The sequence below is a fragment of the Amphiura filiformis genome, chromosome 5 (assembly GCF_039555335.1).
Source record: "Amphiura filiformis chromosome 5, Afil_fr2py, whole genome shotgun sequence".
Taxonomy (NCBI): domain Eukaryota; kingdom Metazoa; phylum Echinodermata; class Ophiuroidea; order Amphilepidida; family Amphiuridae; genus Amphiura; species Amphiura filiformis.
Genome location: NC_092632.1, coordinates 60473638 through 60496285, shown reverse-complemented (window position 1 = coordinate 60496285; position 22648 = coordinate 60473638). Strand labels below are relative to the sequence as shown.

Sequence of the window (22648 nt, the reverse complement as noted above, 5' to 3'; positions counted from 1 at the left end):
TTGGTGTCAAATGAAAGGAAATTTAATTTCGAACACAGAAGGTAGTGTTTGTTTTGTCAATTTATCATCCTGCAAAGAGTTACACTTGATTTAAGGTGTACATGTAGGCCTACACTATGAACGAATGATTAAAACGCTAACATGGTTAATGAGGCTATACATCGTGTATATTACTGTCCCTATCTAGAATACTAGAAAATTCTAAAGGTGTCTTAAGATTTCCAGCTATCAGTGGAATGTTTCATTCTTATAGGAACTATTTTCTGTAAATCCTTTGTCAATATGACCATCATCTATAATATTTGGATGATACTACATGTACATTCACATGTACATCAAAGCCAACTTTGTACCTCTTGTCTTAGAGTACATTAAACGTACTAAGCTTAGCTACATTGTGTTATCATGACAAATGTTGAAGTCATACAATATTATCCTATTGGATGTCTTTTTCAGATCCAATTTCTTCATCACTTGACTCCAGTTCACCTGCCAGTTCCATTTCCAAGTCTTCTTGCAGCTTTGCTCGACTACCGTCAGGATGTCCTCTGACAGATTCTGCAGATTCAGCCGATATTGCAGCGTCTGGATGCTTTTGAACACTTACAGTTTCCCTGGCATCCTTTCCTGCAGGAGCAGTTGGTTCCTTTTGACACATTTGGTGGCCATGGTGGATTTCACATTGCTTGTGGAACTACGATCTCCCCCTCTAAAGTCCATCCGCATTCCTTTGCGATGTATGCTGCTTTGTCTATGATGCATGCATATGCTGCTCTCTCCAGGTGAAGGCGAAATGCATCCTCGGTTGGTGGTAATTTCTTTAACATGTTTAAGTTAGTAGTATCATTCTTCAGAAATTTGTGAGCCCTGAGCTCTGTAAGACTATTACACCAGGCGATGTCATTGCTGGAAGAGTAGGCTGAAATGAACAACTGCCCCGCCTGGTCAATGACGTCATCTGTCAGGTTGTGGTCAGCCTCAGCAAAACTAGCAAGATGATCCAGTGGAACGGTCTTGCTTTTCTCTAACCATGTAGGTTTTCCTATAAAGAAACGGTAGCTGGCCGTAATATCTCGTCCACTGACACTGCAGTGGAAGGGCCTGTCACGGGTAGCGCTAACTTGCGCCATGTGGTAATAGGCGCATTCTTTGAGCTTTTGGCGCACAGAATTACCATTTGGAGGTTGTTAAAGGGTCAATTTAACCCCTTAGGCCTATATCTATTGTTTTGGCTCTCTGTACGTTGGGATAGATTGGACATTAGTGATCGTCTGTATTGGTCAGCAATATCTGGAAAAGGAGCATCTCTGTCAATGACCTCTTGCGAATGACAGACAATGCATCAACAATCACACTGGTGCTAACAATGGAATCTGTGGGATGCCAGATATCTTCAGCGGGTTGCAGTCCAGTCTCCTCCTTCAGGGCTTTCACAAGGCAGGATTTTCTGTATTGACCCAAGCTCTCAAACCCAGACTCAAACTCAGGGTCCATGCTTGCTTGTGGTCAGAGAGAGAGAGAGAGTGACCAATACTGAGAGACGCCTGATATGATGCTGTCCCGGGATGCTGTACATATTGCTAATGGCCATATTGGGTTAATGGCTAAAATCGCCACAAAATGCCTGATTTTACATGATTTTTAACAAAGTGCGGGGGGCTTCAACCCGCAAAGCCCCCCCAGACACGCCACTGATGATAGCTAGCTGGGTCAAGGACTGGGTTGGGTTGGATAAGGTCAATGGCGTCGGGTCTCTGTTACTAGGCAGAGGGTACTCAGGATAGAAAAAGGTGTCTATTCTAAAGTAGGAGTGGGTCTTCAAGAACGTGAATCGTGAAGAGTATCTAGCTACTTGTTATCTATCCAGGAACATGGAAAGAATGTGAAACAGCACATCAGATCAGTGTATTGATTGCAAAATTTAACGAAATATGATACCACACATGCCATATATGCGCAGGTCTACTTCATCTGATACCCCCTCCCCAGTATCCAGAGCCCCACCCCCACCACATACACACACCCCCTAACATGGTGGCCCAGTCCAATCAAATGTATGGCATGATTTTAATCATTAATTTACTAATCTTTGTGCAAATAAAAGGTGATTTTGTCACATTATAGTGCACTATATTAAGTATTACGCTGCAAAATGGGTTTCGGGGCAAACTTTGACCCCCCATAACACCCCCTGTACAGCTGATTTCAAAACGTGTCCACCCTAGGGATGTAGCCTATAGTCCATAGAATCCATCTATATAGGACACATTTTTATATCTTGCCAAGTCAGTTTGCATCAAAATATGGGGGTTTGCTCCCTGGGTATACAGTGTAAACACAGAAGTGGTCCTGATTGGCTAATAAATCACGTCATCATCACATCGGCACCTCATTCATTCAGAATTCATAGAAATTGTGAATGTGTTCTTTCTCGTTATTAGTATTCTGCATATAATCACATGTGATCAAAACACATCAATAAGACAGAGGTAAACCTACAATTGGATGTGTTTAGAAATCATTACTCATTTTGAAAACCTGCTGTTGCTGTATCTTTGAAATATGCAGTAGATTTCTCATGCTTATTAAGGATGATGTTGCTTTCATATTCTAAAGCAAATGGTAATGAGATATAGTAATTAATAGAACCCTCATATCATGTTTGAAATTCCTGACAAGCAACTGTATATCATCAGCCTGCTACGATTATTGCCTAAGTCATTTTTTGACATTTTTAGAACAAAGTACAAAATATGGTTCAAGCATGCATTTAAACATATTTATTCACCAATCTTTGCACAAGAACAAATGATAATGATACAAATGAAAGGGAATAATCCGAAATAATTAGGGTGATTACGCAACTGATGCTTACTTTAATTACATTTTGTTCTTTAGCGTGGCAGGCAGACGATATGTACCCATATATTGGGCAATTCCAGTTGAAATCCATACACCCCCTATGGAAGACATAACCTTAATCTTCCTCACAGGGTGTGTGAATATCTTATGGAATTAAATGAATGGGTGGCTCCATTTGAAATCTGAAATATCCCATTTCTTACCCTTGGACAGCAGAGTTGTCCATGTAGCATCTTCTCTCACAGTTCCAAATCACTCTGTTTTTCTCTGTTTCTGCTTCTATTCTCATATCTCGAAACTGTATGAATATGACATGAAAAATAAATCAAATTAATCCACATAATGATTGGGCACTGATAGGGGCATTTGTATTGCGGTGTGAGAGGTATTCTTTGATTACCGCTAGATGACTGACAGCAAAAGAATTAACTACATAAATCTAACATTGTTTTCCTAATAAACAAACTATTAGTTATTTTATTTGCATCAAATATTTTATTTGCATCAAATAATACATAATCATACACTCCTAGATGGTGAGAACCAATCAGAGCAAACGTGCACACCTGTGCAATTGTACAACATTTATGCACGGCTAGTAATTTACTAACGGAGGCTCTGATTGGTTCTCACTATTTAGGAGTGTATGAAAACCTTACAATGTTATGACGAAATGTTGAGAGGGGGACTTATTTCTTGTGCTGTGTTTATTTATTCTTACCTCCTTCCCACAAAGTTCTCCATCCTCTTCATCATAATTAATTGCTTCTAAAAATCTGAAAAAATATTGCAACAATGAGAGTAATGAGCATTTAAATTGGAAAAAGCTACTATATAAAAAAATCACTTTTCTTTAAAACACATTATGGTGTGTCTTCTGCAAAAGTACAGAGGTGCATAGGCTTTTTAAAAGCAAAGAGCAATTCCCATGTATATAAACAAACAAATGATCAAATAAATTAATAATTAAAAAGATGTCAAGTTTTTAACATGTTTGTAAGCTTCATGTTGATGTGGCAGATATCCTATCAGGAAGAATGGAGCATCTCAAACATGGGATTAGAAAACTTCTTGCTAGAAACTAGGATTTTAATTTACATGAACATTACACTTAACCAGAAAAAGAAATAAGGAATTACTTCTAAAAAATGTTTGCCATTGTTGTGTTACATGTGGCCACCTTGTTCAAGAATTTAAAAAAATTCTACAATTTATTATTCTTAGTTTTCATGAATGACACTTCAAAACTAAGAGTGGAAAATTAAATGCACAGGTATAACATAAATAATTCTTTATGTCAAGATAGTTTTATGCTTAAACTCTCCATAATTGTCTATTCCAGTTGAAATCCATACACCCCCTGTAGAAGACATAACATTTATCTCCCACACAGGGAGTATATATTTCAAATGGAGTCACCCATTCAGGTAACTCAATTTAAAATACAGCCTCCCTGTGGAAAGATTAATATCATGTCTTTCACTGGGGATATATGGATTTCAAATGCAATAGCCCAAGGCATACAAGGGAAGAGGCATATGCCTTGTACACTGAAACATGGAAAAATCAAATCAAATCAAATCAAATATACCTACTTGTCAGGAATATACACAGCTCCACCTTGGGCTCCTCCAGGTTGAGGCCATTTCTTCTGTTTAGAAGGAGGCTCTTTGTCTTTGTCATTTAATGCTTTCAACATCCCATTTGACATGATCACTGTTGTCTCTTTCTGCAAATTTTAATCAAGAAAATATATGTTTTTTACCTTTGAAAGACAACTTATTAGGCCAAAAAAACCCAAATATGTTTGTTTCCTGTAGCAGGTCAAAAAAGTCAAATGCAAAATGCATTTTTTTAAATCCATATATGTCTTAAAATGACAAAAATGCCCTTTTTGCTGCATATTGGAATGGGAATTTACAGTGGGTCTCTCCAACACACACACACACACACACAAATCATATTCAAGAATATTTATGATCCCCTTTCAACCTGCAGATTTAAAAAGTGTTTGAAAAAATGTGTGATGTTTTCTCCAGTAGTTTTTCACTACGCTCGTTTGTTCTGTAATGTATAAATGTTTACTTCAGTAGTGTTTTATATTATTTTTTGTGATTTTTCCGTTTTTGTTTTGTGTGAAAAAAAAATCAAATGCGCAAAATAAACCGTCAAAAAACGTAATGCGCGCGCTAAAGGAAACAAACTTGGGTTTTTTTGGGGCATAATTATTCTCAAGAGTGTTACTTGACATTAAAAGCATGATCACGGTCAACAAGTAGAACATAAAAATGTGACTTACAAGTGATGACTTTATTTCAATGGATATAGAGTTTGGCTATTGATTATAACACTGATTTTTTCAAAGGAGTTTTCAACATTGCTATCATCCATGATATTCAAATTTGCAGTTGAAAAATACACTGAGTTTAAAACTGAGAGCAAATTTAGCCAGCTCCATGTGTACTTACATCTGATATGACAACATATTTATGATGGTACTGCTGTGAGCCATGGTACCACATGATAGATAAAAATCCTCTTATTAATTTTGACTATCTTATCCCCTTTCAACTACTGAGAAATGCGAGTTGTCACAGACTAAAGCTATTATTTTTTATAGAGTTTCATCTCTTTTGACAGTAGATCTTGACAATTGGATCAAAACAATACAGACAGCTGATGATGAATGGGGTCGATGAAAGGACTCCTGATGAGTAAAAATGAATTCTCTATCATAGATGTCTGACTTGCTCTGTTTCATGACTAACTGCCAGATGAATCTATGTTGTTTTATTGGTTTTGCTCACAAATTAATAGTTTCCTGATTACAGGAATTCTTTATTTTAATAGAAAATTCTGCAATTTACTTCAGTAACTACATTAACAGATTGTATTGTAAGTAATTTTGACACACTAGCCTAAATGTGTCAATCAAACTAAATGAAACTGTTTGATACCTACCTCTGCAGAAAGTGGTACAGGCATAGTAGCCGCATACATATACTGTGTACCACTTGGATTCCATGACTCTGGTACTGAGTAAGCTGCTTCTACTGTGATTGTCATCAGATTGCTGTCTTTGAGGTGGTCCTCATTTAGCAGAGGCTCATTGACTGATACTACAACATCTACTTCCGGCTGCAGTGAAATCAATAGAATCATGTTAATGGCATGTCTCATCCATTTGCAGAATCAGAAAATGGGAGCAAAACAATATAACAAAATATGTTTGAAGATTTCCCAACCTTAAACAAATTAAATTTTACACCATCCTAACAAGACCAACAAAAGTTATATAACTTCTTTGAATTCTGTAATATTCTGAGTAAAATTTATTCTGTATGTACATCCCAGAAATATAAACCAAATTTCACACAATTGTATTTTTTTTATACAGGAAATTCAAATTTTCCAGTATGAATTCATCTCTTTTTCCATCTATGCTCACTCCCTTTCTCTAGCTTGCTTTCTTACCCAAACATCCACAGGCCCCTTCCTTTACTTACTCACACATCCAATTCCTTAAAAAGTTAAGGATTTCTCACATACTTCTTACTTTGGGATTATCAGGTGGCACACCTTCCAGTGGTGATCCAGGCAAAGGGTGGATAATAAGAGTGCTCTTGTATTTTCTCTCTCCCTTCACTAATGGTAACAGGTCTACAGTGCATTGTCCAAGTAACACAGTCTTCTCTTCTTTTTGTTTCTTCTCTTTTGGAAGGACTTCAACAACCGTTACTGTGTAGGCAAGGAAATGATCAAGCTAATGAATGAAGAATTTACAATCAACATTTAGATCAACAATTCTGAAAGGTCAAAATGCGATTTGAAAAAAAAAAAGTAATGCATAATTTTTTTTATTCCAAAAAAAATTGTGTTTTATTTTTTTGGAAAATTTTTTGCGAAAATCAGATTTTTTTCTCATAATACCATAAAAATACCAAGTCGGTATTAAAAAAAAAAAGAAAAAAAAAAAAGGAGGGCCTAATATAGGTGAAGAGTTTGCATAAATTCAGAAAAATGGATGTCAGCATATGGGGCATTTTATTGATAACAGAGCCAGAGGGCTCCCACCTCTAAAACCAAACAAAAAAAGAAGAAAACAAAAGATGTAATTGCTTGAAACCCTGTTGAGAGTAAAAATGGGCAATTGGACCTCCTTATTTGTTACTATTTTCCTACTCAAATTGAAGTTATAAAATTATCAATACACATTTTCACTGTTCACATAAACTCCCACTTTCATCATCTAAGTTATAAAATTATCACTTCTTAAAAGGGCATTTCGTGATCCACAGCATCATCCCCCCACTTTTCTCAAAAAAAGTTGAGATTTTTACATCACTGGAAACCTCTGGCTACATAATGTTTATACATGTACAAAACATTTCTTGCAGATTAATTTGTTTAGCAAAGATATTGTGAAATTTGAATTTTGTTCTGGTATACCAGAACGAAATTACAACACATTGTCTATGGAGCAGTGATACACATAATCATGCATGCATAACTTCATAAACGCAAAAATCGGAATCAACTGAAATTTTTGGAATAAGCTTTTTCATGGATATCTACTGAAAAATATAATAAAAAGAGGATGCTAGGATCACTAAATACTCCTTTAAGTGCACAAAAATAGTTTGTACTTTGTGACCTGCAACATTAATCTTCCTTGTATTAAAATGGGCAATTGGACCTCCTTATTTGTTACTATTTTCCTACTCAAATTGAAGTTATAAAATTATCAATACACATTTTCACTGTTCACATAAACTCCCACTTTCATCATCTAAGTTATAAAATTATCACTTCTTAAAAGGGCATTTCGTGATCCACAGCATCATCCCCCACTTTTCTCAAAAAAGTTGAGATTTTTACATCACTGAAACCTCTGGCTACATAATGTTTATACATGTACAAAACATTTCTTGCAGATTAATTTGTTTAGCAAAGATATTGTGAAATTTGAATTTTGTTCTGGTATACCAGAACGAAATTACAACACATTGTCTATGGAGCAGTGATACACATAATCATGCATGCATAACTCGCAAACGCAAAATCGGAATCAACTGAAATTTTTGGAATAAGCTTTTTCATGGATATCTACTGAAAAATATAATAAAAGAGGATGCTAGGATCACTAAATACTCCTTTAAGTGCACAAAATAGTTTGTACTTTGTGACCTGCAACATTAATCTTCCTTGTATTAAAAATATACAGTTTTCTATTTGAAACAGCCATTGCTTACCTAATGCTGGTTTGTAAGCTACTTCATCTAATATAACGGGATCTTCAAACGAGCAATCAAATTTGGCATTAAAGTTGTATTCAGCTGCAACATCGGCAGTGGAATCTACCTTGGCTGATTCTCCTAGTGTACTGCTACCATATTCTATTCTCACCAAAGAAGTCAAACTATCTCCTTTACTTCCTCTCTGTAAAAAGAAAAACAATATTTCAAATTGTACCCAAGTTTGAATTCATGATCGCATTACATACAAAAATTACAAAAAAGTTCGACTAAAGTTTGTTCGGCGGAAATTATTCAGCTTTTGTTACTTCGCAAGTCAATAAAGTCCTAACTCACGCTTGCATAAATTCACATTTAGTGTGCACCAGTCACGCATTACGCATAACACACAACTAAGCGTAAGCAATGCTTCAAATGCATTCATGCCATTCTATATCAATACAGTGTGCTATAATTTTTGAGAAAAATGCAAAAATAGGTAAAAAATTGGCCAGGGGGTGTAGTACCCCCTTAAAATAACTTGAATTATTTAATTTGCAATTATTACCGATACCCTGTGTACTTACCAAATGTCTAGCCCTTAGAATTGTGATGTTGACAGGCTCTGGCACCCTGCTCTTGTGAGTTTCTTCTTCAGCTGCCATCTTTTCAGTTACTCTCAGGCAGTTATAACCTAAATCTTACACTTTACATGTATGTTTTCTGTAAGAAAACAGCATGGTTAGAAATAGTTAATTACATTTATAAATTTGCAGGGTTGCTTGATTTTGATTTTTAAAATTGTGATTTAAATCACACAACCTTTTTTCGTCAAAAATCTCTGATTTAAAAATTATTGTTTTTGAATTTGATTAAAGGTGGGTAACCTGATTGACAGCCTCATCCCCCCCCCTTTACCCCATCAAAATGCAGCTTGATGTACGCTCGTCACCACGCTTGTGGTAGGCGTTGTACGCCGACGCAATTGTCATTGCGTGCCTATTGAGCTCTCATGATCGAGAAACTATTATTTTAGCTATAGTATGATGGTTTTATGGCGATCCTGACTTTTAGACCACCCGAGCTATATATAAGGTACAAATTGCAAATTGATCATTATTAAACTTTCATAACAAGGTTACACATGTTTTCGACTGTACAAACATACCTTTTATTCCATTGAACAAGCTTAATTTTGTTCCAAAATTCACATTTTTATAGATATTTTTGACATAAAATCCGAGCTGAGTATAAAAACCGGTGATGCCAGCTCCGAAGTTTTCGCCTAGCACAAGCGCTTGATGTACGCTCGTTTTTGACGGTAATATACGCTAGCGTATCATGCATTTTCAAGCGCGTTTGACATCGTTTTACTGCGTGATTTAATTCTGCATTTATTCAAGATGGCGAATTTCTCGAAAAAACGTAATGTATTTTACCCCGTAATTTCCCTCAGTCATTACTCAACCCTGCCCTCTTTCACAATATTTTAGCTTCTTGGATATCATCGGAAACATAGGTTAGTAATATTAGGTAGGTCACTGTATTTTTAAAGATTTTTTAGATGCTTTTTACGATGAAAAAATTGATGTTTTAACTTAAGCTTCTTTTCAAAAATTGGTTTTAGCTTGTTGAAAAACTGGTAAAAATCGTTTTTTAGCTTGTTGGATATTTTTGCTTATAGTTTAAATCTTGACTCCTTAGTGAGTTAGTCTAGATGAAACTTTTAGTTTAAGCTTGTTAGAATATTAAATCTTGATGATATTCTGTCAGTCCGTGTCACGTCACTTCCGGTTGATGATGCATGTGACTCACAGTCGAGCGAAAACATTCAATTTTTGTTGATGATTTCTGTCATTCATTGGTGTTACGTAAATTTCGATCGCAAATAGTCAGTGGAATCAAACAACCATTTCTAAGTCTTCTGAGTGGAATAAACTTACTTGATTTACCGTTTATATACTGACAAACTTAAAATTAAATTCCATGGTCGAGTGTCGTTTTTTCCGAAATTGAATGTCACTCCAACAACATCGCTATGTAGCCTCCTTCACAGCCGGTTTCTGTTGTTCATAACAAACCGTGAGCCACGTGCAGTTTGGGCCCGAGACTAGAGATAGCCCGGATGTTGGACCGAGTCAATAGTAATATTTGAGCCCTATATAGCGCGGGTGGTCTAAAAGTCAGGATCGCCGGTTTTATTACTTTTTCCTAGTCAACTGCCAAAACATTTGTCAATGTGAAACATAATTTTAATAACAATTTTGAAGTCAATGTAAGTAGGTCCAATGCTTTATAACGGCTATTAATTTGTATTTTTGTCGAGGTTTCCAGTACTGTCAGTGATATAAAAATGAATGCCAGACAAAAAAAAGTTGAGTGAGATTTTTATAATCTCACTCAACTTTTTTTGAGAAAAGTGGGGGATGATGCATATGATGCTGAAGATCACGAATGAACTTTTAAAGTCAAACTATCAAATTCTATGTAATCTATAGTATAATTACTTACATATCATCTATTTAAAAATAGCAAATTATGATTGACAAATAAATATTTTACGCACAATTTTGACAGCACAATCCCTGTCAAATTTTAAGCTTCTCGAGTTTCCATAGTAATGTCGAAGTACGCATGCTCAGAAAAATGACCTTAATTGGAAAGAGCGTCAAAAATAGAAATCTACCGCCCTCTATACAAAATTACTGAACAAAGTAGATATGGGTAGAGTCGTAATATTTTATAAATGGATACGGTTTAAAAAGGTCATTCCCGGATTTGCATGTCAACAAAAAAAGTGGACGTTTTGAAGTGCGTGCATGCATGCAGATAGTGAGCAAACTTTAAAGAGCAGGGTTTAGATTTCGAGCTGATTTCATCATGAGAGCGATTGTGCAGCGTGTTACGAAAGCCAGTGTGACAGGTAAACATCGGGGTAAACATTGTCATTATATAAATAGCTAAGTTACTACCAACACAGATGAACTTTCATTCTAAGCTAAGTTATAAATTGCTATACAGTTTTTTTTTAAAGCTTACCGTTTTCATGGTTTTGACTCTGCATAGTAGTAGGGATTCAGTCTAATACAGGGAACCCATACCGTAGTAGCTCTGCACAACGGTATGGGACGAAGTGTATACAAAAAGCTAGTGCAACGCAATTGCATGATTTCAATTAGAGTTTGTACTAAAAAATACAAGGCTCCTGTAGCTTAAATAGTTGCATGTTTGTCATAATATTAATTACACAGTTTCTTGTACTTCTTTAATACCTAAACTCCAATGCTTGAAATTGTAATAAATACTTCGTTACTTATCCAGAATAAATAAAAAATCATTAAAGCACATGATCCAAGTCGGCGCACCAAAACTGAGATGGCACTTCAGTGCAAACTTAGATAGGGCATCACCACCAACGAAAATGTCATACCGATAAATGATGTGTCTGTTTGCCCGTTTTTTAAGTTTGCCTTGCGAACTAGATTCAGTCATAGTTAAGCATCATATTTCGAGGTGCGGAAAGACACCAAATTGGTGTCGGATGACCTTTGACATTCTTTTGTGGCGAGTGACATGGTCTTTCAATTCACGCCGAGTGTCCTTGACAGGCGTGACTATGGCATGCTTCAGTGGTCATGAAAGAATTCAAAAGATAACCTCTGCCCCAATAATCCCGAGCTATTGTCTGAAACTGCTCCTTGGAAGATGTATCATAAGAACACAATCTTCAAATGATAGTCATGTAACGACCAAAAGATAAATTACTGACTATCAGACTAGTCTAGTCTAGTCTAGTCTAGTAGGGATTTTACGTTTTCAATATTTACATCGCAAGAACTTCCTTGTTAGTCGATCCCAAAAAGTGCTTGTCGATGGAGAGTCCTCCACAGAATCTTGTGTAACATCTGGCATCCCTCAAGGCACAGTCATCGGACCCCTGGGTTTTCTCATCTACATCAATAATTTGCCGCAACATCTGTCATCCACAGCCCGCCTCTTCGCGGATGATTGTTTACTGTATAAAACCATCAAAACCAGAAGTGACATCACTGCATTGCAAAATGATCTCCGACTCCGTATCTTAGAAGATTGGCAAGAAAAGTGGCTTATGGAATTCAATCCTAGCAAATGTTGCACCATCAATTTTAAAACGAGATTTCCCCCTGAAAGAACTTACAACTTCTGTGGTCAGGAGTTGCAAAGAGTCACCTCTGCAACATATTTGGGCATCCAACTGACCGCGACACTCGATTGGACTCTTCACACACAAGACACCGTCAAAAAGGCACAGCGTGTCCTGAATGTGGTTCGACGCAACCTATGGAGCTGTAACTCAACCATCAAAGAAACAGCGTATCATTCACTTGTTCAACCTTTATTAGAATATGCTTCTACAGCCTGGAACCCATACCTTCAAAAGAACAATAATATTCCCTCAATAGTATTCAAAGACAGGCAGCAAGATTTTGTAAATCAGAATACAGTAGAGAACCAGGGACAGTTACAGTAACTAAACTTCTCAGGGATCTTGACTGGCAACCACTGGAGTCAAGACGAAAATTACAGCGGATCACCATGTTATACAAGATGATCAACCATATCGTGGAATTGTACCCATTTCAAATTATGCCAAGTTGAACACCAGAAACACACGGGGTCACCAACAGAAACTCATCCAGCCAAGACACAAGCAGTCTTTTTTCCCAACAACCATACCAGAGTGGAATAAACTCCCAGCTCACATTGTCAACTGTTCCACAATAGCATCCTTCAAATCAGCGCTCAATGACCACCTTCACCCAAACACCAGACACCACGTTCAATACTGCCCTCCCATGACAAAAGGAAGTATGGGACATTTTTTTCAAAATGCCTTTTTTGGCTTAAATTAACTGTTTATACCCCTATCTTTTTGTTTAATAAAAGTTTGGCTAAGTTATATCTTCAAAAAGTAGGTAAATCGAAAAAATAATACTTGCTTCCTTAGATTTGTACACACAAAGTATAGGGCATTTGGCGAAAAACCACCACAAAAGGAAGTATGGGACATACAATTGGAAATTTGTGATGATTTTATGTAAATAATTAATCATTGTTTTAAGGAAATTGATACTAGTTGATAAGGTACACTGATTTAACATACCAGCACACCATATAGTATGAATATTACGTAAAATATTTAATAAATCAAGGAAAATCTGGTTTTTGCCCCATATCTCAATAACATCAATTTGTCCCATACTTCCTTTTGCCATGGGAGGGCAGATTATAGATGGTCCACAATAGAGTGATTCACGCAACATGAATAGGGGATTAAAAAACTGTGAAGTAGGACCATGTGCTTCTTTTGTCCAATTTGGCATCAAGATTTCGACTGGAAACAGTTCAGACTCAGAACACGATCATGTCAGAAATTAATATTTTGTTCTGGGTCTGATTATTCGGACTAGCATGGACGGTACTTTTTTTGCGAGCTCGCTAGGATTCTAGCGAGTAGATTTCTTGCAATATTTGGCTTATTTACCATCCAATTTATATCCTTCAATGTACCTGTATATCGTTAGCATATCCAGCGTGGTCAAAAAAAGTTTTTTGAGGTTTCTGATCGTCACAATGAAACACTTTTTAAAAGACGCGACTTTCTCAGTTTTCCCAGCCATTTTGTTTACTCGTTGTTATCAACGTCACCAATTAGTCTCGCCCTCAGAGTGCAACATGGCTGTATCGCGAACACGACTTGATGACAGAAACCGGCTGTAAATGAGGTGGGTCATCTCGTGAGAAAATGGTCTAGTGACGGCCCTGACTATGCCTGCATCGGTGAAACTAAACGACCTCTAGGGGTCAGAAGTTGTGAGTACAAACACAAACCTTCTCCTGTAGCGCTTCACACCAGGGATGCTAGTAGGGACGGGTTATTCCGTTTATTTTCCTAAACGTTTAACGCATCAGTGATGGGTGCATTTAACGTATTAACACGCATTGATCCAGCCCGTCTGGCGGCAAGATTTCATGAATATACGATAGGTGCAAAACCGGAATTTCTAACAGAATATGTTAGTACTGCCAATGGCGCCGTACATACAATGTAAGGTAAAATTCGCGAAGTCAACAGCCCAAACATGTCAGACACTATGCATTATTTTGACGTATTAGTGTTAAATAATGAATGTTTGTGTAAATTATTAAGATCATCTTCAGATTTTGTTACTTTCAACTGTTGATTAGTATTGAAAAATGGAAAATTGAAGGTTGAAAATGACTTGCGTGTTACACGTTTACCACAATTGCTAAACGTTTAACGGATCTGCGTGCATTTAACGGTACATGCGTTTAACGTTCCCATGCACAGATCAGGTCAAAATCATTGACCAGGATGCCCGGGGGATCCCATCAAAAAAATTTGGTTTTGATGGGTATGCTCCCTGGAATTTTGAGACGGTGGCTCTTTGGGAGCTGATGGCGTACTGGTAAAATGGGGGCTTTTGGAGCTGCGAACAGTCAAAATCAAGGGTCTTTCTTTGCTTTTTGGTTGAAAATCGCCTGAAAAAAACCCCAGAAATATGAGTATTGAGCAATTTTGGGGTCTTTTAGAGCTGAAATTATCAAAATCAAGGGTCTTTCGGAGCTCTATTTTGGCCAAGTATAGGATTCTTTCGCAGCTGCAAAATCCAAAAAGGGGGTCTTTCCGGGGGAGCATACCCGTATGGTCATTTGTGTTGAGTGCCCCCCCCCCTCATAGTTCAGGCATGGAGTTCATGAAGCCTGCCATGTAAGATGCTAAGAGATACTACTGGAGAGCACAATTAAAACGAACACAATGGCGATTAGTATAAAGTGCACCAAATGTCCCGTGTACATTGTATATCTATAAACTTGCTTCATTTCATTTCAGTTGGTGATGAGTTGATAAGTTCTATTGGCCGTGGACTGTGTGTGCTAATTGGAATATCAAGAGATGATACCCCTAAAGAAAGAGATTACATGTAAGTATATAGCTTTCATTCCGTGAATTTGGTGGAATACAGGGTGCTTGATAACTTCCTCGAATACAGGGTGTTTGATAACTTCCTCAACACTGTGATAGTGTTAGGGGTGGTGCAATAATTATGTGTACCCCGGGGTGAATTATAGGGGGGCAAAGATTTTTGGCAGGCCAAAGGGGGGCAAGCATTTTTGGCAGGTCGAAAGGGGGGGTCAAGCGATTTTTGGCAGGTCGAAAGGGGGGGAAAGCAATTTTGGCACAGATATTTTGGGCACCGTTTCTATATTACGCCCTAAAAAGGCGTAGGAAAACGTTACAAACGCGTCCAAATATGCAAAATTTCCTGCTCGCATTATATGTTAAGACAATTTAAGGTTTTAAATTCGGGTTCCCCAAAATCTTGCATGTGTAAGGGGGGGGGGCAAAGATTTTTTGGCACGTCAAAGGGGGGGGGCAAAGGTTTTTGGCACGTCGAAAGGGGGGGGCAAAGGGTTTTTGGCACGGCCAAAGGGGGGGGGCAAGCGATTTTGGCAGACCATTTTGAGAATTCACCCCCGGGGTACACATAATTATTGCACCACCCCTTAGTATGTATAGATTGCATCTCGGTTACTGATCATTATGTCAAAATGATGCACAAGTCAACATTATGCTAGATTTCAATCTTGGAGGTTGGGGAAGATGTTAAAGGGCATATTGGACTTCAATTGTTGCCTAAAATAGGGCACAGAATGAATAAGTATTATTGATCTATTTAAAACTTTAAAAGCTTATTCATTTATGATTGGTATAATGAACTAATAATAATATTATGTGTATCAATTTTATTTTAGAGCCAGAAAGATTCTCAATCTGAGGGTATTCGATGATGACAATGGGAAAAGGTGGAACAAAAGTGTCAAGGATAAACAACTTGAAATACTCTGTGTTAGCCAGGTAAACAATGATCTGTTTGGGTATTTGTTTTGTTTGTCGGTTTGTGGTGGGTGTTTATAAGAACCTCGGTGTCAAGTTTGAGTCCGACATGTCAATGACCGCTCAGGTTGCTTCCATATCTAGCTCCACTAACTATCATCTCCGCAATATCAATAGAATCCGTCGTTTCATTGACAAAGACACTTGCGAGCAAGCAGTCCGAGCGCTAATAACATCCAGATTGGACTACTGCAACTCTTTGCTTATTAACATCACAGCCAAAGACATACAGAAGCTTCAAAAGATCCAGAACCGCTCTGCACGTCTCATTTTCCGGGCAAGCAGACGTGAGAACACTTCTCCTCTGATTCAAGAGCTGCACTGGTTGCCAGTCAAACAGCGAATCATATTTAAGACCCTTCTGCTTGCTTACAAGTGCCTGCACAATGAAGCCCCCATTTACCTCACTGAACTCCTTCACATTTACATTCCGTCTGTCAACCTGCGTTCCGGGCACGACCAACCTCGCCTTGTTGTCAACAGAACTTTCACTACTCAAGGGGATCGGCGCTTTCACAAATGCTGCCCCAATGTTATGGAACACTTTACCAAATGTCATCAGAAACTCTATCACAGTTGCTTCTTTCAAGAGCCAAACAAAAACTCATTTATTCCCGGACTAATTTCTTCCCCCCATGTTTCATGCTGCTTTGTTTATTTGTTTAAATTAGTAATGTAAGATGTGTAGTTTAAGATATTTTTTTCTGTAAAGCGCCGAGGTCGTGTTTTGCTCATGTTACGGCGCTATATAAAAGCTGCTTGTTGTTGTTGTTGTTGTTATAAACTACAGCAAATTAGGACAAACAAATGAGAAATCTCTGTGTAACGGATGACACTCAGCACCCACGGATGTCTACAGTTCATCATAGATGGTGTTTCTATATCTAAAACAGAATATGTTATAGCTACTGACCACAGTTGGCGGTATCAGGTCAGTCTGCACTTGGATAGTAAAAAGTTAATATTGTCCGGCATCGGGACAAGTCCGACAATCACATGTTTCTGATCTTGTGACTGCTGGGAAAATACCTTGATGATGTAATTAGCTGGCACACATCACAGCTAAGTACCTAAGAAAACAAGACAGTCTGAGACATCTAGCCATTATCATCAAAAACCTGTTTCCGAGTCAAGAAAGTTTACTTTTTTAGAATTAGTAATATTGTAATAATCTCAAGACCTTGTCGAGATGGTTTTTGTTCTTATATTTATTCGAAAGGTGAACGTTTTGCCCAACATATTATGTAATTAAAAGATCAACATTTTGTGTTCAGTAGGCATATAACATGAGGGAAAGAAAAAAGTACTGTTGGGACAAGTCCATCCTGTATGTGGAGGGGCAAGTTCACCCTGTGTTTTCCCCAGGCGGACTCCCAGGGCAGATTCGCCCCATCTGCATATTATGCAAAATATTGATAATAATACCTTTAAACAGGGTAAAACTACAGGCAAACATATTTTTTTTAAAGTTAAGTGGTATCAGTATTACTCATACCACCGTTTATGTCCTAAAACCATGATTCCTGAAGTTGTAAATAAAGGTTATTGCTCATTTTGGACCCTTCCATTTATTAGCTTACATTATACCCCTCCAATAAATATAGTATACTCCCCGGAATAGAATGAGTGCCAATATACATTTTTTGTTTCCAGTGTGTTATTATTTTTTGAGAAAAATGTAAAAATAGTCACAAATTTATCAAAGGGTGTAGTACCACCTTAAATTATGTACCGAATTAATTGGCCATTTCTTTTTTTGCTATTCTGACACATGACACAATAAAAGGTCATTTTATAAGTCTTGAGTCAATCATACCATTGAAATGGAAAGTAAAGAAATAATCTTAGGGTATTTCTTTATGTTAAAACTTGTATCTGGACAATTACTGCAACAATATGATTAGTTTTTAAACTAACAGCAGCTCACAATATAGCACATTATCTTTGATAGGCATATATATCGCTCATTCTACAAAATCGGGTGCCAATCCATTGTAAAAATAGAAAAAATAAAAGTTGTTCAAAAAGACCTGCTTTTTGTGTTTTTTAAGAGTAAATGTATCACTTCTTTCAGATGTAAAAGATTGCCAACACCTTGTATATTTTTCTTTCAGGAAGTCATGATGTTTTTTAACACTAAAACTCAAGGTGGTGTGAGCTACGTTACCGGCTACAAAATGGGCTGGTTTTACTTAATCCAAGGTCATAAAAAGCAAACGAAAGATCACTTGAGTGAAATGTGACACCGATTTCACCATTTCATAGAAGTTTTAAAGATGCTTAAATGAGTGTGTAACGTAGCTCACAGTAACGTAGTTCACGGGTTTTTAATGTTTTTGATGTGATTTGCGAACGTTAGAGCGTTATGTCGGTTAATTCTAATATAAATGGGGTTCGATCACTGTTACCTATCACATATTATTAGGAAGTACTTGTTATACAAGTGCATACTATGGAATTCTGGTAATGTAGCTCACCAGTCTTAACATGGTCGGTCAAAATTTCAATGTTTACAAAATTTCTATGCCAAAAATGCTACAGCATCACGATTTTTACTGTGATTTTTAAAAACCTATAGGAGTGTTTCCTTTCAAAAACCGCAAACTACGTTGATACCTCTGTTCTACTTCTTTCCAATAACGTGTGTTAAAAAGGGGTAACGTAGCTCACAGCGTTTTGGTGGAAAGTGCAATTTATTTTAGAATTACACAAAGACGTTATACTCACTAAAAAGTATGTTGATAAACAATATGATGGTGCGTTATCTAATTAAAAAACAACAAATATGTAAAGAAATCGCATTTATTCAAAGAAAATATTAAGGGTCAGATTTGACACTTGAGCAGTGGAAACGCGTTTTTAGCAATTTGCGAGCCTTTGCAAGGGTTAATCAGGCTGAAGAAAGCATTTAAAGTATGGAAAACTATATATGTCCGTGTAGATCTCATTGAGTTCTACCAGGAAAACAACATATTTGATGCCCTAAATGCTCGACAAAGTGTTTGTGGACCAAAGAATGGGAAAAGGGCTATTGGCACCCGATTTTGTAGAATGAGCGATATCTGTGATACCTGTTTTTAATTGGTTAGTTTGTAATGGATACTTTGTTAAAAATATAATCTTTGCTAATAATGTGATTATTTTTTATACTACTTTGTTTACTTGCAGTTCACTTTGTACACCATTATGAAAGGCAATAAACCAGACTTTCATAGTGCTATGGGTGGAGAAGAATCTGAACAGTTCTATAATGAGTTTCTTGATATATTGAGAAAAGATTATGATCCTGCCAAGATTAAGGGTAAGTTAGTGCCCCTGTATAAGGTCTGCATTTCCCTTTGTGGAAACTGTGTTTTACTGGCATAACCATGTTGTTTGTTCTTAAACATGTTAAACAATAAAGAATTACAATAAGCCTGGACAGATCGTAGGATCATGTAGTGTGGACAATAACAGTATAAAATAAAGCACTGCATGGAAAAACATTAGAAAACATAAAAAATACATGATTTTTGTACATAACCTAGCTGTCCGATAAATTTGTGTATCGGTTGCCTGGAGCTACAGGGTTTTTTCATTATCTGTAACCTCTTCATAGAGTGCATAGTTCATATACTTTATGAGCAAAAGTCACCATATTCCCTAGGGCAGAAGAAAATTTGGCCTTGTGTTGAGGTACTCAAAAATATCTGAGAAATTGTTACGAAAAGTAATGAGAGAACCAAGAAATATGTGAGAATCATATTCAGCAGTTGGGACCTCAACACCTGCAATGTCAAATAAAAGGGATAACGATCTGCATTTAGAAGGCTTTAATTTGAGACCCATTGAGGAACAATGGTCTGTGATGCAGTTAATAAAACATTGATGGATACTCTTAGTCTTGTGATCAGGCAGAAATCATCAGCAAATGGAGTAGTGATGAATTTGGTATCATTGAGATCGTAACCAGAATTGGAATTGGTGATGAGGTCTTGAACAATCGGATCAAAGCAGAGGATTTATTCTTTTCAAAAAATAAATGAATAATTGTATGTATAATTTATTGAAGTGATTTCTGGTCAATAAATATTATCATGTTTTCTTCCCTCTGCAGATGGTAAATTTGGAGCATACATGCAGGTTCATATTCAAAATGATGGGCCTGTAACAATACAGCTAGATTCACCTACCTTTGTGGAACCAAAGACTCCAATAGGGGATGCCTCACCAATGAAGAAAGTGTCTTCACCACCGAATAGACAGGTGTGTGGCTTCCCACAATGCATTTCTTCCTTGTACTGATTTGCTATTCAGTGCAACATGATTCGATGTTGACAAGAAGAAATACCTCAACCCTCTTTTCTTTGTTGGTCACTACCAGCCCATGTTGCACTGATAAGCAAATCATTGCAGGGAAGAGATGCATTGTGGGATGTTAAGATATCTTCTCTGTCAAAATTTTTTTCGCGAACCACTTTGTTAAATATATGCAATTTTGTGCATATGTATTGGGTGGGTGTATCCATGTACAGAAATCTTTGTATGTTATGATTGTACATAAGTAATTTTTAGAGAATAAAGGTTTTGTTTTTAGCCGCTGGAGTGCATCTATCGCGAAGCCGAGTTGCCAAATATAATGATGTCGCGTGTTATATGAGACGATAGATGCACGACAGCGGCTAAGAACAATACCTTTATTCTCATTTTTAAAAACTTCAATTCAAATAAATATATTAATCATAAATATACCAAATTCTAATCAAGTTGAATCCTACATTTACAAGGAGTTTCCTAGGGTTTAGAATCGATCAGTCCCATTGTCTCTATGCACCTCCGATTGGTTCAAATAGCGCGTACTAGTATCGCGTTGACACGCACACGCTAAAGTGTGTCATATCGTGTCATATCACACAGGTAAGAACCAATAAAATTGCAAGAACATTCTCAAGTGTTCAAGATTGTGCAATAGAGATTATTGATGAAACGAGATTACTCACTATAGTAGGAATTCCAATTGAATGAATGCAGCTTTCAACAGTTGTAATTGATCCAACCGCGATCGTATATCGCGTATTTCAAATTACAACGCGAACGCACGACCTTGGATACAGTGCTAACCAATCACAAGTGCGTTGGCATGGTTAGATTCTCTTCCGCGTTACTCACGCACAGTCGCACACGCTAGCATACTTCACGAAGTGCACGCAAAAAATCTATTGAAAGCTGCGTTCATTCAATTGGAATTTCCACTATAGGCAGTCGTGATTTTAACTTTACCACAAAATTGATTTGTTTTTTGCTTTACAGTCTGTGTGTAAAACTCCTGTAGCAGTAGTTAAAGCACAAACACACCAAGTAGAAAAAGGGGCTAACAAGAGTAAAGAGAAAGCAAGTCGGTATATAAACACCATTGTGAGGGCATTTCAAGACACACCTGATATCAGGAAGCAATTTACAGATGCATTGAAGAAGTATAAAGAAGCCACGTAAGTATTAGAGTAGTTAAGAAGTATAAAGGGGTCATGTAAGTGTTAGAGTATTGAAGAAGTATAAAGAAGCCACGTAAGTATTAGAGTAGTTAAGAAGTATAAAGGGGTCATGTGAGTATTTGAGTATTGAAGAGGTATAAAGAAGCCACATAAGTATTAGAGTAGTTAAGAAGTATAAAGGGGCCATGTAAGTATTAGAGTATTGAAGAGGTATAAAGAAGCCACGTAAGTATTAGAGTAGTTAAGAAGTATAAAGGGGTCATGTGAGTATTAGAGTATTGAAGAGGTATAAAGAAGCCACGTAAGTATTAGAGTAGTTAAGAAGTATAAAGGGGTCATGTGAGTATTTGAGTATTGAAGAGGTATAAAGAAGCCACGTAAGTATTAGAGTAGTTAAGAAGTATAAAGGGGCCATGTAAGTATTAGAGTATTGAAGAGGTATAAAGAAGCCACGTAAGTATTAGAGTAGTTAAGAAGTATAAAGGGGCCATGTAAGTATTAGAGTATTGAAGAGGTATAAAGAAGCCACGTAAGTATTAGAGTAGTTAAGAAGTATAAAGGGGTCATGTGAGTATTAGAGTATTGAAGAGGTATAAAGAAGCCACGTAAGTATTAGAGTAGTTACGAAGTATAAAGGGGCCATGTAAGTATTAGAGTATTGAAGAAGTATAAAGGGGCTATGTAAGTATTAGAGTATTGAAGAAGTATAAAGAAGCCACGTAAGTATTAGAGTAGTTAATAAGTATAAAGGGGGCCATGTAAGTATTAGAGTTTCACAAACCCCGCACGGAAATATCCTGCGCCTTCTCGAGCCACTTCCGGTCCTGCCGGGACTCAAACCCACGACCCTGAGGCGAGCATACTAGCGTATAGACCAAAAGAGGACTTCCCCGTCAGTTCTATAACACTAACGCACTTGACATATACCTCCTTGACATGCTCCCCCTCAGGAATACTCGGCCAGACTGGTCGTACTTGATACAAGGAATACTCGACCAGCCATTTTGTGAACGTATTAGAGTATTGAAGAAGTACAGAGAATCCACATACGTATTAGAGTATTGAAGAAGTACAGAGAATCTACATACGTATTAGAGTATTGAAGAAGGTAAATAAAGAGA

General features: G+C 37.1%; 2 protein-coding genes across 4 annotated transcripts in view; one reads left to right on the top strand and one right to left on the bottom strand.

The window, feature by feature from the left end:
* Window positions 1–10747, bottom strand: part of LOC140153468 (cilia- and flagella-associated protein 70-like) — a 46393-nt gene extending 35646 nt beyond the window's left edge. For 2 of the 3 annotated variants that reach the window (XM_072176227.1, XM_072176229.1), the window contains exons 1-8: window positions 10608–10737; window positions 8684–8819; window positions 8115–8301; window positions 6419–6600; window positions 5824–6000; window positions 4458–4591; window positions 3584–3638; window positions 3066–3160 (exon numbers count right to left, since the gene is read on the bottom strand). In XM_072176227.1, coding sequence (XP_072032328.1) covers window positions 3066–3160; window positions 3584–3638; window positions 4458–4591; window positions 5824–6000; window positions 6419–6600; window positions 8115–8301; window positions 8684–8761 — 908 coding nt within the window. In that variant the 5' untranslated portion in view covers window positions 8762–8819; window positions 10608–10737. Of the gene's footprint in view, window positions 1–3065; window positions 3161–3583; window positions 3639–4457; window positions 4592–5823; window positions 6001–6418; window positions 6601–8114; window positions 8302–8683; window positions 8820–10607 lie in introns of all 3 variants that reach the window. The other variant, XM_072176228.1, reaches the window with a different exon arrangement.
* An 84-nt stretch (window positions 10748–10831) lies between these two features.
* Window positions 10832–22648, top strand: part of LOC140151924 (uncharacterized) — a 242981-nt gene continuing 231164 nt past the window's right edge. Inside the window, exons 1-6 of the mRNA XM_072174233.1 lie at window positions 10832–11019; window positions 14992–15082; window positions 15915–16017; window positions 19225–19357; window positions 20153–20301; window positions 21346–21524. Of these exons, the coding sequence (XP_072030334.1) occupies window positions 10977–11019; window positions 14992–15082; window positions 15915–16017; window positions 19225–19357; window positions 20153–20301; window positions 21346–21524 (698 nt within the window). The 5' untranslated portion in view covers window positions 10832–10976. The remainder of the gene's footprint in view (window positions 11020–14991; window positions 15083–15914; window positions 16018–19224; window positions 19358–20152; window positions 20302–21345; window positions 21525–22648) is intronic.